The sequence below is a fragment of the Pleurodeles waltl genome, chromosome 10 (genome assembly GCF_031143425.1).
Source record: "Pleurodeles waltl isolate 20211129_DDA chromosome 10, aPleWal1.hap1.20221129, whole genome shotgun sequence".
Taxonomy (NCBI): Eukaryota; Metazoa; Chordata; class Amphibia; order Caudata; family Salamandridae; genus Pleurodeles; species Pleurodeles waltl.
Window position 1 is genome coordinate 96208578 of NC_090449.1, and position 16103 is coordinate 96224680.

General features: G+C 41.5%; 1 protein-coding gene across 1 annotated transcript in view; it reads left to right on the forward strand.

The window, feature by feature from the left end:
• FAM20C (FAM20C golgi associated secretory pathway kinase) overlaps window positions 1-16103 on the forward strand; it is a 288452-nt gene that overhangs the window by 220921 nt on the left and 51428 nt on the right. Inside the window, exon 6 of the mRNA XM_069209831.1 lies at window positions 12790-12970. Within this exon, the coding sequence (XP_069065932.1) occupies window positions 12790-12970 (181 nt within the window). The remainder of the gene's footprint in view (window positions 1-12789; window positions 12971-16103) is intronic.

The window sequence follows — 16103 nt, forward strand, 5'->3', positions numbered from 1 at the left end:
GGTGCCCCTATAGACAGAGAATGGTTCAGTAATGGAATCATGAACGTGTAGTATAGCTGAGGGTTGCGCATATAGCAGTTTTATAAGCCGAATAAAGTTGGGGCTAATGCCCAATCTGGCAAGAAGCACAAAGAGGTAGGACCATTCTGAGAAGTCAAATGCTTTAGTTGCGTCTAGGAATACCACAGCCACACTAGCCTCAGGATCCACTGATTGAGCCACAGAGAAGTAGGTCAGCAGGTTAAATGCAGATGACCTTCCCGGGATGAACCCAGACTGGTCTGGCAAGAGAATAGTAGGCAGGAGGGGCAACAGCCTTGAGGCGAGCCATTTCATGAGGATCTTATTGTTGATGTTAATCAATGTCAAAGGTCAGTAAGAGTTACATTTAACCAGATTTTTTACCAGGTTTAAGCACAGTTACTATCAGAGTTTCCCTTAGCGATGGGGTCAATATCCTGCTCTCGACAGACTCAGTTTTAAAGAAACACTAATGACATGTTAACATTTTTACATTTTGTTTGTGCAATTTACATCCCAAATATTTTGAAGATTCTATGTGTACTTGACACTTAGGGATAACCCAGACACCAGTTTGGCTTTTGCTCATTGTCAAAACCATTTTAAGACACAGACAAAGCAGGAAATTACCTTGCACAACTTTGCCAGGGGTCTGGCCCCTGCTAACCCTTCACAAGCACGAACAGCGGACAATTGCACTAGAAGAGTTTGCCAAGGTGGGTGGGGGCTGCTTGTTCAACCACTTGACAGTGCCTCTTCTGTTTCTCTCCTGTCTGCAGAGACAACTCCTCTGGTACCCAATACCTTTCGATAGTCTTGGTGGACCCATCTTGTCTGCTTATAAGAATTGTCCCACCTTGTTCTTCTCTTCCTTATTTATCCGGTTCATAGCAGCAACCTCCCACTTGATCTCGATTTCATCTTCCTCTCCTATTATCTTTGATTGGTAGTCCAGTCTCCCAGTTCTGAGATAAAAGTAGAGTCCCAGACATACGCTCTAGTGCTGTGAGACTACAGACAAGTTGTGGGTACCTCACAAGCTAACATTAGGTGTGAGACTGTCACCCACGCTATCTGCGCTACATCATTAAAACATATTTAGGTTGAAATTCCATGGGCAGTTGGGGTGAGTCAGATGTTTTTGTTCAATTTGTTTAAACTAGCATAAGGTTAATTGCCTTAATGTTTTCCATACTGTTTGCCCTGGGTTTTAAAATGTTCAGAAACATCATCAAAATGTTGTTGTTTCTTTCACTTTAAGAAAGATTAGGTAGATGTGGGTAGGGTTGATGGCCTTGACACAATGCTGAAGGGCATTAATTTACTACTGAACAAGGACCTAATGTGACACCTGAACGTAGCATACCAGAAGGCAATCACAAAAAGACCACAGTGAATTAATAGTGCAATGTTAAAAAAGACTAAATAAATGCACTAAAATAGTGGGTGTGTCTGTAAAACTGACATTTCTATTTAATTTGTGTCCTGAATTTTGTCCCTTTGTCCTGAATTTTGACCCTTTGTCCTGAATTTTTTACAGACCTGTCCAGAATTTGCCTCAGTGCCAGGTGGTCAACCTAGTTCTGTTAGCAACTAACCCTTAATCAATTTACCTTGAATCTTAAGTGTTTGTTTATTTACTAAATGGGTAGTTTATGTGCTAAACCCGAACATGTAATTTAGAAGATGTACTGTTTGGTTTCCTTCATTTTCTTCTCCCCCTTCCCCCCCACCTTCTTCTGTTTGTTGTTTTTTCTTTCTTTTAGATACTTACAGTTACTTTCTTATTCTCTTGAGTAAACAATCCAGTGTATCAGATGTGATTTGGAAACAATGTGTGTGAACACACATATTATGAATGAAAAAAAAAAGTGCAATTTTAAAAGTATACGAAACAAACTTGCGCGTGGCTGCAAGTTAATCCATGCACTGTTTTCTCTGAGCTTTGATGACAAATCGGGTATCATTCCCAGCTGCTTTCATTACTGAAATGAAATGCCGATGAAAGAGGCAAAGCAGAACAAATGAGAACTTCATACCTCCACACGAGGATAAAAATGGTTCAAACAGTTCAGCTTTCAATAGTTACAAGAAATGGTATCATTTTCTCTCCATCAACACGTTATTTGTGACACAATGCGTTATCCACGAGGCTCGCCAAGTAATAGACGGCTGGCATTGTTCTTGATTACTGAAGATAAAATGGCTGCCATTCCGAGCGCGCTCTGCACGTTATCTCATAATATTAATAAATGATCCTCGATGGCGCCATTTCAATAACAGAGCTTCGTGCGTCCCTGCACATCCGAACAACAAATGGGAAACTCCAGCAAACAATTCACTCCTTCGCAATCTTGAAAGGTTTGTCGTGCGTTTCTTTTGTCAGCCTATCTCGTTTTCGCCTCCCATATGTCTATGAGACGGTCTGTCAGGATTATGCTGTAGGAAATATGAAGGCGGTTTTTCTGAGATCGTATCCGAAGCACTTCTGATAAAATATAGCGCATTTGCGAGTCTTCGCTGGGTGTTAGAGTGAAAAATGCAACAATTAGGACGGGAAGAAATTTGAATCCGAGGCCGAAATGAACAGGCCAGCTCAGTTTTCAAGATTTCAGTATGCGGTTCAATATTTCAGAAGGCGGATGATACAAAGTGTGTCGCTGGAGCACATACTGCTGCGTAAGCTGTGACACTTTGTCAAAAGTACCCAATTTTACATAAGTAATCACAACTATGCATGGACAGTCAATCAAAGCATATGCCTCCCTTCTCACTCATTTAGTAGAACGTGTATTCATTTTGTAGATGAGCTGTCCAAGCTTCAAAGTAAGTGTTCAGAATTGCGTTCGCTAAACAAATCTTAACAAGTCAGCCCGATTTAAAAGTCTGCCAGAACTTCAGAATATTGTTATGGAATTCTAGGATGAAAAGCTCCTTCCAATACTGGGCTTCTCCTCTTCTTCGTAGTGGCTCACATATTTTAGACAAAGCAGGGTTCTGGGTTCTTTCATCATGTATCCAGCTATTGTGGACTTTTCTGGAGGAGAAATTCCTCAAGGACATCCCATATTCTTAGGTAAAGTTAGAGGTCTCCTTAGCACCATAATGAGTGAAACACCAAGGAAAAATATTACATTTAAACAAGAAAATGTTGGGGGATCATTTGCATGGTTCACCAGAAGCCCCAAAAGTTCTAGGACATTGGTTCTTCATCCGTGGTCCTTGACTCTGGGCGTCAGCAAAGCCTACTCAAGAAGCCCGGAGCATTTAAAAAATGCAATAATATAGGAAGATTAATACAGTACTCTGTGTGTTGTGTGTGTGGGTGTAAAATTGAGAATTTGAAAAGACTCTGTAAATGTGAAGGAGTTTGAAATTGTAGGCTAAAAACTAAGTTTGTGGGAGCAGTGCAAGAACAGTTGAAGTAGAGCTATGTGCCAAAAAGAGATGCGTACATTAGAAGCAAAAAGTAGAAAGTAATATAATGGGGTCCAGCATGTTGCTTCATCTTTTAGAAATAAAACCACATTTTTAAAAGCTCCAGGCCCATCCCTTCTAAATTGAAATTGGTGTGGGTTTCTAAACCCATTTTATGATTCAGAAAAAGTTTTCAAAGTCGCACAGCGGGGTTGGTAGGTCAGAAAAAGTGATTTATTGGTTCCTATGTAATTAATGAGTTGTGTCAGCTAAATCACTGTGTACAACAGGCCTCTAGTTTTCTTCATCCTATGAAAATACTGATGTTAACATTTTCTTTGCCATCATATCACTAGTAGCGGGTGAGAAGTCACAAGACATATGTACTATGGTAGTGTTTTACTTATCAAGATGAAGTAGCCGTTTTCCTGAAAAAATAGTGCCTATTGCAAACAAATTTATTTGATGTCAACCCTAAAGTGTATACATTCTGCTGTATAAAACCACACTGATTTTAAAAGGTAATGGATATTTTCTATTTACACTCATTCCCCAGTTGTTGCTCCCCACTGTTTTTACATTTGGTTTGATTTTGGGTTGTGTAAAAAAAGGATATGATTTTTTTGCTGCCCCCCCCCCCCCCCCCCCCCCCCCACACACACACACTTTTTGGTGTATAGTTTCCCTGGCTTTAGGATTCTGTGAGACATGCATCTACCAAACAGTGGTACAGCATGTGTGCTTGCCCCTAAAGTATGTATTGTGGCAACTCAATGGTTGGTTTCAACTAAATGGATTGTTTAATTTTCCAGTAAGACCGTGGTAGATGGTGGAACAAAGACACTGATGATTTGGAAGTTGAATGTCATGTGTAGGCTGCAGCTGTTTTTACACCGCCCACTTATATGACCAAAATATATGTCTGGAGGGAGCACATTTGTGCTCTGGCTGGGTTGCAGTTTGAAAGCACCGCAGTGTCACGTTGAATGGAGAAGTGTCCTCTGGGAGTAAAGGCTATTTTGCATATTAGTTAAGTCACAACTAAAGTGTGCATTTTATGCCCAGAAGCCTGGCTGCATAATATTTGTACAAATGGGGCTGTCTAGACATTGGTAAAAGTATTCCCTTATTGTGAACAGATACAAAAAGCTGTTTTCATTGTGTAGTTAAAGTTGTATTGTCCAGGAGCTGAACTAGATATGATTAAAATCACTCAAATTCCAAAAGGGAAAATAGTAGAGGGATCACTAAAAGTTATTTTGCTTTCAGTTTTAAAAATCAAATTGAAAACTGAAAATAGATTTTTTATTAACTTTAGCGCAAAAGTAGCTTTAGAAAAGTGGGTTTTGTTCTGCCTGAGAATAAACTGCTTTAGGACTGCTTTGCCTCTCAATCCTGCTCCAGAAACTGATTACATATCCTTTGGTGTACTTAATATCTACCTTCCTCCTGGAGGAAAATGCTGAGCCTCTGTGGTAGGATGGCTAGAGCGGTGTCAATACTGGCCACTTAACAAGGGTTTGTCATCTAGGAGGGGCCCATAAGCAGCAGGCATGGCAAAGGGATGTTTTCATGGTGTTTCTTTGAAGTGGAAGTGTTGAATCAGACTATCTGAAAATGTAACCATTGATCTAAAGAACTAATACTCAAACATAAACTAAGAATGATGTTGAGACTTATATGCTTAGGCTTGCTTCTGCCAATGTGCACATTGGCAAATTGAGTCATCTATGTGCTATCTAATTACAACTTACAACTGTAAAGTTAAATGCACACACACAAATATATATTCACTGAAAAAAGCAAAGGCTAAATTAACATTATAGTTAGGTGAAAATTTCAGTGATAACATAACTTTTTGACATTTTGAACTCAAAAAAATACTGAAGATCCCCAGTTATAGCTATCTCATGTAACTATAATTTGTGCCCTGAGGTAACTATACCTCGCACCCCCACCATACACAGTTTTCTCATTAATTATTTTATTGCAAACTTTGCAGTGATATTATCAATGATGTTATAGAAGATGCTATGAGGGATGTACAGTGGTGCCTAAACAGCCTTGGGGGGGGGAGGGGGGCAGTATGGCTCCTCTTCCCCTTTTTTATGAATTTTGTCACAGGGCTTGGTGTCCCTGGGTCCTAAAGAGGCTCAGGAGGGGGCCATCTCGCCCCTTCCATTAATGTAGCGTGCCACGGAGATTGGGTTCCCGGGCCTGCCATCGGTTAGGGGAGAGGGGGAGGGGCTTATGCCCCCTCCCCTTGATTAAGGTACCCACCAGTGGGGTATGGGCCTCACTCATGTCCCCTCCCCAATTATTTTATAAAAATGGCGAGTGGATTTTTATTTTTTTTGCTGAAAACCATCAGTAGTCCTTAGGAGACATGCAAAAACGGCTGCTTTAAAAAAAAATGTGGGCTTAGGGAGGTCCCTCGGGGATCTCCTGACAGGGCCTTATGTTATTTTTTTATTTAAAAAAATGCAGGACAGGGGTCTAAATTTGCAAGTCCTTTAATGGCTTCCAGCAACTTATTTGTTCATGTTGCTGGCACCCAATCAGAACCTTGCTCCCATGGGAGAAAGTTGGCCAAAGGGTAAAAAAGTCCCCTGGGCCAATCCAAAGGCTCTGCTTTGTAAAATTGGGTTTGAGGGCTTCTCACGAGAGTCCCTCAAACCCAAATGTCCAGACATGCAAATATGTTTGGAGCTCAATAACTCCAAAACATCCGAATTAGATGTCAAAAAGCTCAATTTTTGTACCAAGATGTAGCTTTCTCCCAAATTTGGTGTAGTTCCATTGAGCAGTTTTTGCAGTAGTGCTTCTTTAAAAAGTGTGAGAAAATGCATGGGGGCTTTGCATTTTGACCCCACCCCTTTTGTCTTATGGCACCCTTTTGATGAATCAGCCCAAAACATTCTGTGGACAAACTAGATAAAAGTAGCACGTTTAAAAAAAAAAGTTTTGTGAAGATTTGTCAAAAGTGCTAAAGTTATTAGCAAAACAAAAAAAGGCATTTTCTATGGAAAAACTGATCTAAATATAACCAGTGGAGTCTGCCATTGGGTAATATATATGTGTGAGTATATTCATATATATGAGATAAAAACTAATGTTTAAAAAACAAAAACCACTGAATTTCAACAATTATAGTTTACTGAGCTACCTATAAATTTTGCCCTCTTTATGCACTACTTATAACCACACATACTCATTTAGTACATCCAGCATGACATGTTAAATGACATCATCAATGACATCACTTCTTTTTTCAGTGTATTTTTAGATTTTTAACAAAAGTTAAGATCTTATTAACATAGCTAACTATAATGTAACTTTAACCTTTTTGTTTTTTTAGCAATTTTCTAGTTTTTTAATGTACGGGAAGATCATATTACCATTCCTAACTATAACATAATTTTATCTTTGTCTTCTTTCAGTGAATTTCCAGGGATTATTGATTGTATTCAACCAACTCCCCTGATGTGCATGGCCAGAGGCCATGCTCAGCATGGGGTTGTCCAAGCCCCCTCTATGTATGGAGTATGGAGAGGCCGTACGCCCAAAACTTGAAGGGCAGGCATTCCCCTTCTGTGCACGTCCCTCATGTATGCACAGTGGAGTGTTGGATGCATGACATTGCTTTCAGCCAGGCCCTGCCCCCTAACCCCTCAGACACCCTTCTACCCAGAGACACCAACTCACGTTCTGTTTTTATTTTCTATTTAAAAAAAAACCTGTACTGTACAAGCTTCCCCAGGTGAAGCTTGCACTGTTCTGCATTACCATGGAGGTGAAGATTGTAAGACAGGTCCCACAGAAGTACCATAGTAGTAGACAAGAGGGCAGCAGTAATATAGTGGTACCAGCGGCCGAAAAAATATATACATTTTTTGCCTGAGGTTGAGTGTCCCTCTGGTCACTACTCCACCACAATTGCTAGGGGGTCAGGCTGTCCCTACCGTGCCCCCTTGTACTTATTTTTTCAAACATTTCTATGCGAAGAGGACCTAGTCCCCAATTCCTGATGGCCACAACATTTTGTTAAGGGTTTCAAACAGTTAATCAGGTGGCCCAGTATTGCAGGGCCAGTCCCACAATACTGAAATAGTCAACAAGAGAAAAAGCTCCCTCAATCAATCGTGGGCCCTATGTTTTTAATTTAGGGTACTTCAGGAGTCCAACCACCCAGATGTACCTATGTTTTTCTGCTTCATGACCACTTCAAGCACATCTTTAAATGCAACTTACTCCATTCACCTTTAGGTTCAGCTGAAATGAGGAGTGGACATGGCTTGACTTGTGGTTTCATTATGAGACACCGAGTATTTGTCTTCGGATATTGAAAAGAATCAGTACATTTTTAAAGTGCCTGTTTTTTCACTGTGATGCCTATGTGTATTTCTCCTTGATGGTAACCTTGAGAAATCAGAGTTCAAAAGATTGTGTTTTCCTTGAGTCTAATCCAGCCTGTCCCTCATCTACACACATCATTGCACTACGTTTTACTCCAGAAGCCCATGGGAGCTCTTTACGAGTTGGAAAGCAGAATGGATTCTAAGTCAGCTTTGCCATTTTAGTCAGCAGGCAAATGGGCAAACAGAATAGGCCTTATCTCCCATCAAGTTCTATTTCTGTATTCCTGCAAAGTGTTGCACATTTATGTACTTTCTGTGCATTCCAGCTGCTAAAACCTTCTGTCGCTATATGCAATTGTACGCTTAAAAGGATACTGCTGCTAAAATACGTAAGTACATTTTACCCTCCTTCCATGCAGAGCAGAAATGTGCACAATTAACCCCTAAAAGCAAAGAAATCTCTATGCTTTAGATATAATTTGGAACTGCAATGCCTCTTTATAAGAGAGAGAGAATAGTCCATAAAAGATAATTGACATTCTCTGCAAATACATTAATGTAGTCAAAACATTCAAGAACAGATTTATTTCTAACCTTCAAGTAGGCAATCCTGGCCAAGTTTGCTAAAAGGTGGCCAGTGATTTTTCATGTTTTACATAAAATGTATTTGCAGATCATTTTGAGCTGCATATTCCTGCCATAACAGACAGGAACTAAGCTAAATTGAAGCATTTTATTATTTTTTAAGTCACGTGGGAATGGAACGCTCCTGCAGGACATCAAGCATCTTTTCTCATTATTTGAGATCTACTTGCCTGAAGGCAGAAGTGGCTCATCTGCTAGGGCGGAGGAGCATCACCCACCCCCAACCAGCAGCAGCAGCTATGTTTATTATTGCTTTGTATTCAAAGGGGCGGGGCCACAGACTGTTATGCGCACTGAGAGGAGTGCACTGTGCACGTCCCTTGGAGTGCATGTGTGTGTAGCTGGCCAGCTTGGGCCGGCCAAATACACATGCTCAGTGTGCTCTATCCAGCCCAGCACTGTGTTGCCGGGCTGGATAAAGCAGGCATAGACTCCCAGTCTCCCAGGGAGCACCCAGACTCGGCACTCCCAGCCAGTTCTAACGCTGCTCTAAGCAGCATCAGGATTGGCCACAGGACAGGCTGGGAGCCTGTTCCTGTAGTCAGCGGCCGAGGAGCGGAGCAGCGCAGCACGGAATTAAGGTAAGTTAAAAAAAATATATATATTATATTTTATTTTATTTCTTCCCCCACCACGCGCCGCGCCTCCCCACCCCTTTTCCCTGCCAAAAGCTGCCACTGCCCGAAGGGCCACATGGCTTGTGACTTCAGTTTTTTCCTGCTCTTTCTATGGTCAAAGGAGTACCCATACTACTGACGGGCGTAAGCTCTACAATACTTTACTTCCCTTGCAACAGGCATGAGAGAAAACTGCTGTGCTTACAGTAGGTACTTTGCCTCTATAATCATTTTACTCTTACCTTTATGTCTGGAATCAGTGGAGGACTGGAATAGTCAGGTGTTGTTACTTGTTTTTCATCTATTCCCACTCTAGGCACAATAATCTCTCTGTTATGCTGTCACTGGTGGGAGTTTTCAAGTAAATTCTGCACCCCTTTGTAACCAATTGCAATTCCCTAAAGTGCTTAAATGCAATGAATCTACCATCGCTTGTTTTTCCCAGGAGGGCTAAAAAAATAAACGTAATCTGCACTTCACTGCCAGGGGCACAAGCAAAGCATCACAAATTAAGAATATTACATTACCCTGTAGAATCCATCAGCTTCTCCTCATGGCTGTTAGTAAACGAAGAAAATCACATTGAATTGCTTTGGTAGATCCTCACCTCTTCAGCATGAGTTGTGTCCCTTGAACTCCCAGACCAACGTTTGTGCAGGTTTGGATGTTCCTCTGACTCTAAATCATCCACAATTTAGAGTGTTTCAGAACTAATCTGAACTAGTTTGCCTGACAGACGTGTATGGCATAATACATGGGTCAGTGATTCTAGTAGGATCCTCACCAGAAAAGTTTCAAGAAAATTGTGTGCATTGCAAAACATGAAAATATTTACAGTTCAGAAGTTAGAAAAATTTTGTATGTAATAGTTTTTCTTTGCATTTGAAAATATTTCCCTAAAAGGCCCCTAGTTTATGCAGGCCAGGGAAGAACATGGGTGACTGGGTCAGCTTTCATGTAGTCAGTAGCTCTCAACCCTGGCTTTTGTCCTTGTAACATTCATTAAAAAAGTTAGAGTTGTCATTGATCAAGTGATCACATTAAGTTTCTGATGTACCTAACTATGCTTTTTGCAGCTCTGTTTTCTTCAGAAGATCCTTTCTTTTCTGCCAGTAGACTGACATTCCACAGCAGTTAGAGCCACCACTCTCTTGTACCCAGGTTATGCGAATGCCCTGTGTCTTGGGCTGATAGAGTCTGCAGTACTGACTCGTGTAGAATATAAAACATCTGTACGACTTGCCTGCAGAGTATTCAGTTTGACCCCATCTCCAGGCATGCAGGAGGCCACTCTGGCTTTCACGGAATCAGGGTTAAGTTTATGGGGGAAACATCCTTTACCCCGCAGGCCGAACAACGACCTGCCTTTACAACGCAGTCACTACCACGGTTGCAACGTTGCCACTCATTACTTTACCATGCAAGTCGTTACAAAGAGTTGCCTTAGGGGGGATTTTGTTGCACTGGTTTGGGATTTTTAAGTCCGACACCTTCCCTACTGTTGCACAGACTGGAGCTGGAAAAGTAATTTATATTATTCCAAAGTCCAGCACCCCCTAAGGCATGTAATGACTTGCGTGGTAAAGGAATGCATGGTAACGCCAGGGGCGGCTCCTCCATAAGGGCAGAGGAGCATCCCCCCCACCAGCAGCAGAAGCTGCAAACCTTTCAGAACGAAAGGATAATAAATTATGTTTATTATTCTTTCGTTCTCAAAGGGGCGGAGCAACGGGGGTGACATGCACTGAGGGGGAGTGCTCAGCACTTCCCCTCAGAGCGCATGTGTGTTTGGTGGGCCGTCTTGGGCCAGCCAGACACACATGCGCAATAGGCTGTCTCCAGCCTGGCAACACAGTTGCTGGGCTGGAGAAAGCCTGCACAGGCTCCCAGTCTGCCTGAAAGCACCCTGGCTGGACACTCCCATCCAATCCTGATGCTGCTTTGAGAAGCGTCAGGATTGGCGAATGGCAGACAGGGAGCCTATACCTGCAGCGACGCTGGAAAGGAGAGTGATGCGGTTTCGCGGATCAAGTTTTTCATAAAAAAAAATATATAATTGAATGTACCCCCCGGCTCCCACCTCCCCCTGTCCTCCCTTCTCTTCCCCGTCGAGCTGCACCTGCCCTACCCCTTTGAAGCCCTGTGAGCCACGACTGGGTAACGCCGCAGTCGTGGTAGTCACTGCATTGTAAAGGCATGAGGGGTAAATGCATGCGGGATTCTGTCATACAACCGTGAATCTAGATCAGTAAATCACTTGATGCCTTTGTGCCATGCATAAACATGAACTTTAAAGTTTTACTGAGAAGAGGGTGCCTGTACAACAGACCATGAGCCCTGTGCACTTTTGCATCTAATTTCTGAGCCTTATCGCCGTTTTCTCTCGCTGACGCACCTTTAGGTTGAGTTTTGGGTCGGTTGCCCCCACTAAACTGTGTGTTCACTTGTTTTTGTGAGAGCATTGTATTAAATTATGAGTCATCAGGATATTGTATCAACAACATCGACTATGGTGATGTGGTATGTTGTGCTTGCTTAGTTCATTTATTGAGTTTTGGTATAAATGACAACCGACTAGAATTAGCAGAATTGTTGCATTTTTAATTACACCTCGTTGGAACATAGTTGACTTAAAAGTTCGAGTGAAGGAAATACATTTCTTTAAATTTATTTGCATGGTACGTTGGGCTTTAGTGAAGGATAGACGCCAATTTCTTATCACATCTGGTGACCACTAAAGTTCCTGTTACGGTCCTGACTTCTGGTTGGCTATTTCCTGCTTTCAACTTGCCAACTATGGGCAAAGCCACAAAATTTTGAACGTACTTTCTTCCCATATTTAATCTATTTATGACCAAGAACTCTTCCGCGGAGCACAGAAGGCTATTCACTTCTGATAACAAGTTGCTCTTATGTTTTCTCTGTTTCGCTACTCTGGCGCCTTTGCAGGAGAGGTTATTCGAACGATTTCTTTTTCACTTTTCCCAGTGCCAATATGCCTTTGAGCGTATGTACTGTAGCATATAAATACACTAAAATGTATGAAATATACTGAAAGTGTGGAAAATTAATGTTTGAAAGTTTAAGCATCCCTACTAATCTACACGCGAGCTACTTTTGTATGCTATTTCCCAGACCACACATATGACACACTCATGGAAATGCCACTAAGTGTAATATATATATATATATATATATATATATATATATCGTTATACACAGACACACACACACACATATATATATATATATATATATATATATATATATATATATATACATATATAGCAACCCTTTCCTTCTGTAAACATATGTTTACAGTAGAAATGGCAGCATTTACCCTGCTTAGGATTGGAACTGGATATCTAGCAGTGATAAAACAGTTTATTCCTATGCAGTTTGACACTACCACTCCATACCGTCACACTAGACAATCCCATGCACATGGCTGGTAGCAGGTGGTACAGGCTATGGTTAGCCTATGAACACCCTAGTTTAGGAGCATTTATGAACTCCTTGCTGACTTTCTCTTTCTCGAAATAGAGATAAACCCTAGACTAGGCTGATGAATACCCCTTGCTAAAATTCTGAAACTCCAGATATTGGTTATTTTTATAGAAAACATATTGAAATAGTATCTTAGCAAGAGCAGAATATTGCATAAAGTAACTTCTGATGTTTAGCTGCAGTAGTGACATTAATAATGAATGTGTGCGTATGTTTTCTTTCAGCCAACAACATCTGTTTCTATGGAGAATGTTCCTACTACTGCTCAACTGAACATGCGCTATGTGGAAAGCCAGATGAAATTGAAGGTTCTCTTGCAGCATTCCTCCCGGATCTCTCCTTAGCTAAAAGAAAGACCTGGCGGAATCCATGGAGGCGCTCTTACCACAAACGCAAGAAAGCTGAGTAAGTGTCATTGGTGGCATCCTATCGTTAATAGAGGGATAGACATTAGGTAGCGCTCTAGTCAATATCCTGCTGTTGAGAAATAGCCCTTAGGAGACTTACATTTATGCGCCGAAATAAAATGTGCTAAGTCATGGCATGAACATGATTTCCTAAATCTGTGAATATAGTTTAATTATGTGAAGTTTGCTATTGTGTAATGGAAAGGTGCATGTTGTCACTTTCAGAGACCCGCTTTTTATGGGATGAATTTATAACTTTTTTTGGTCACTGAAATATTGTCTCGTGTTTCTTTCTTTTAAAAACGGACCACTTACAGTTTATAAACATTTTTGGATCTTACTAGATCTACATTTTGACTATAGGAAAAAAGTAGCTAATTAATGACTGTGGGGAAGTTCTATGGAGACGGGTTTATGAAGAGTTACAGAGGAAGGAGAGATGCCCGATGATAAAGCATCTTGTTGGGCAAATACTTGTCCAGACAACAGCTCCTGAGAATCAAGCACAAAAGAAATCTGAAAATGAGACATCACTCAATATTACTCAATGAAAACAACTACAGCCACAAATCTATTATAAATAATGTAATCAGCCATTTTAATGAACTAAAATAAAATCCAAACCAGCAAGATGCTTTCGGTGATTATATTTCGTACATGTGATGTACCTTGGAGTTTATTATTGGGCAGTTCCCTCATAGAGTAATTATGGCAAATGAAAATGTTATTTTGTCTGCCGTCTTTGACAACTGTTGACCACCGCTTTATTAAAACATAATCCACTTTAACATTTCTTGGCTTGTTGAAGGGCCCAAGCTAGATTGGAGAAGATTGGGAGCGGAGGAGAGAGCACGGTGGGTGGTTTGGGGGAGAGCATGCAAAGCAACTTGGGGAAATCTGCCATACTTGCCAAACAGTGACAACCATCAACTCCACTTGCGTTGGATTTATTTCCTCCTGCTCATATAAGCTTAGGAAAAACATACAAATGAACAAGGACAGCAGTCACATGGAAAAGCACAGAGTCTGTTTTTTTCTAATCCCACGACCAGACCACTGCTAGTGTTCTAAAGGAATATAATATATTGTTAATTATTTTGGGGTTATCCTCGTTTCTTTTAACTGCTACTCATTGTTTCCCACTACGTATTGCTTAGTGTTTGTAACGTTTAAAAACTGTCGGATATTACTGTGAACTTCATGTAAACATATTAATGCAGAGACAAGAAAGCAAGTCACATGTAGCTAGGGCCCAGATGCAAAAGGCAGCATTGTTTGGGCAGAAGACAGTTTATATTTTCAACGTGAATTGTTAATATCTGTAAAGTAAAATTTCACTCAGTGATCTTTTTAGGAATGTAGATATCCTAAAACCATGGCTAATTTCCACCCTTTAAGGAACTATGGGCCAGATGTAGGTAGCCGTTTGCGAGGCGCAAAAGGCCTCACACGATGCAGAATCACATTTTGCGAGTCGATACCGACTAGCAAAATGTGATTCAGACTCGCAAATAGGAAGGGGTGTTCCCTTCCTATTTGTGACCGCATCGCGATGTAGAGTTGATTTGTGACTGCGAAAGCGGTCGCAAACCAACTCGCAGTTACCATCCACTTGAAGTGGATGGTAACTCATTCGCAAACGGGAAGGGGTCCCCATGGGACCCCTTCCCCTTTGTGAATGCAAAAAAAAAAAAAAATTTCAGAGCATGGTCCCGAAACTAAATGGTAATTTTTCTTTTTGCAGCTCGTTTTCCTTTAAGGAAAACGGGCTGCAAAAAGAAAAAAAAAATGCTTTCTTTAAAAGCAGTCACAGGCATGGTGGTCTGCTGTCTCCAGCAGGCCACCATCCCTGTGAGTGCCTAGACTCGCTATGGGGTCGCAAACTGTGACCCACGTCATGAATATTCATGAGGTGGGTCTTTGCGACCCCATAGCGAGTCGCAGAAGGTGTCTGAGACACCTTTCTGCATCGCGAATTGCGAGTTGCAATTTGCGAGTCGCTATGATTCGCAAATTGCAAGTCGCAATTTGTAACTTACCTACATCTGGCCCTATGATTGATACATCTGCATTAAGTAGCTTGAAAAGAGACTTTTAATAAAATTTGGATGAGAAATAAAGAAATGTTATTGGAAAAGTAATATTCTATTTAGAAAGTAAGGAGGGGAAATGTTTCCCAATGAGGGAACATCTCATAAGAAGGATGTAAATACAAGTGAGTGGTGCATTGAAATCAAAGACAAATATCCTGCAGATGTTTGATATGCTCCCATAGTGGCTTAGGCATAGAGAGTGTAAAAAGCGTTGAGGTTGTTTGGTTTGGATGGGTGTGCCAAACTTGTGAGTTCCTCGTCTTGTTTAGAAATGCAGGAAGTACCTCAGATGACTTTGACGGTGTAAACTCTGGCCTGGTGACTCGTTTACCTCTTGGTCACCAGGTCATATTGATGGTTTTCCCACCCTATCTTGGATGAGTTGGCAATCCCTAGATTTCTCAGCCAGGAACCGCCGTGTGAGGCATCAAACGGTGACCTAGACTGCAGTCAGAAAGCAGCCTATAATCATCTTCACTGTCTCCTGCTTTTGAAGTTTGTTTCTTGGAAATAATTATTTGCTGAGTTGGAACACAACAAACATGGCAGGCACCAATGGCTCTACCACAGGCACAGATCTCCCCACCTGCCTGGCGGGGATAACTACATCTATTGCGATATCCATAGCCATAGGGAGTCACTGACTAGTTGACCAGGCTGATAAACAACTAGGGTTTAAATGAATGCTAAAATGTTGCAGCAGCCATTAAAGGATTTGGGGAGTCAGTCCATGAGTTCAGAAAATATGTTAAAAGGTATATAGATGGAGGCAAAGGAGGGATATCCTAACTCAGTAGGCCTTGTGGGGATGACACCATAGGCAGGAGGGAGGGGACTGGGGCATAGACTCGGAAAACAGAGGGTAGGGAGGAGGTGGATGGGGCAGTAATCTAACTGTTCAGGACAGGAGAGAAGGGAAGTGGCAGAACCACGGCCACACAGGACTGTAATGGGGGAGCATGGACTTTGACATTGGATGGCAAGGAAGAGGGGGGAAGGAGCAGTACAATGCGAGCCCAGGCCCTGCGCCCAACTCAC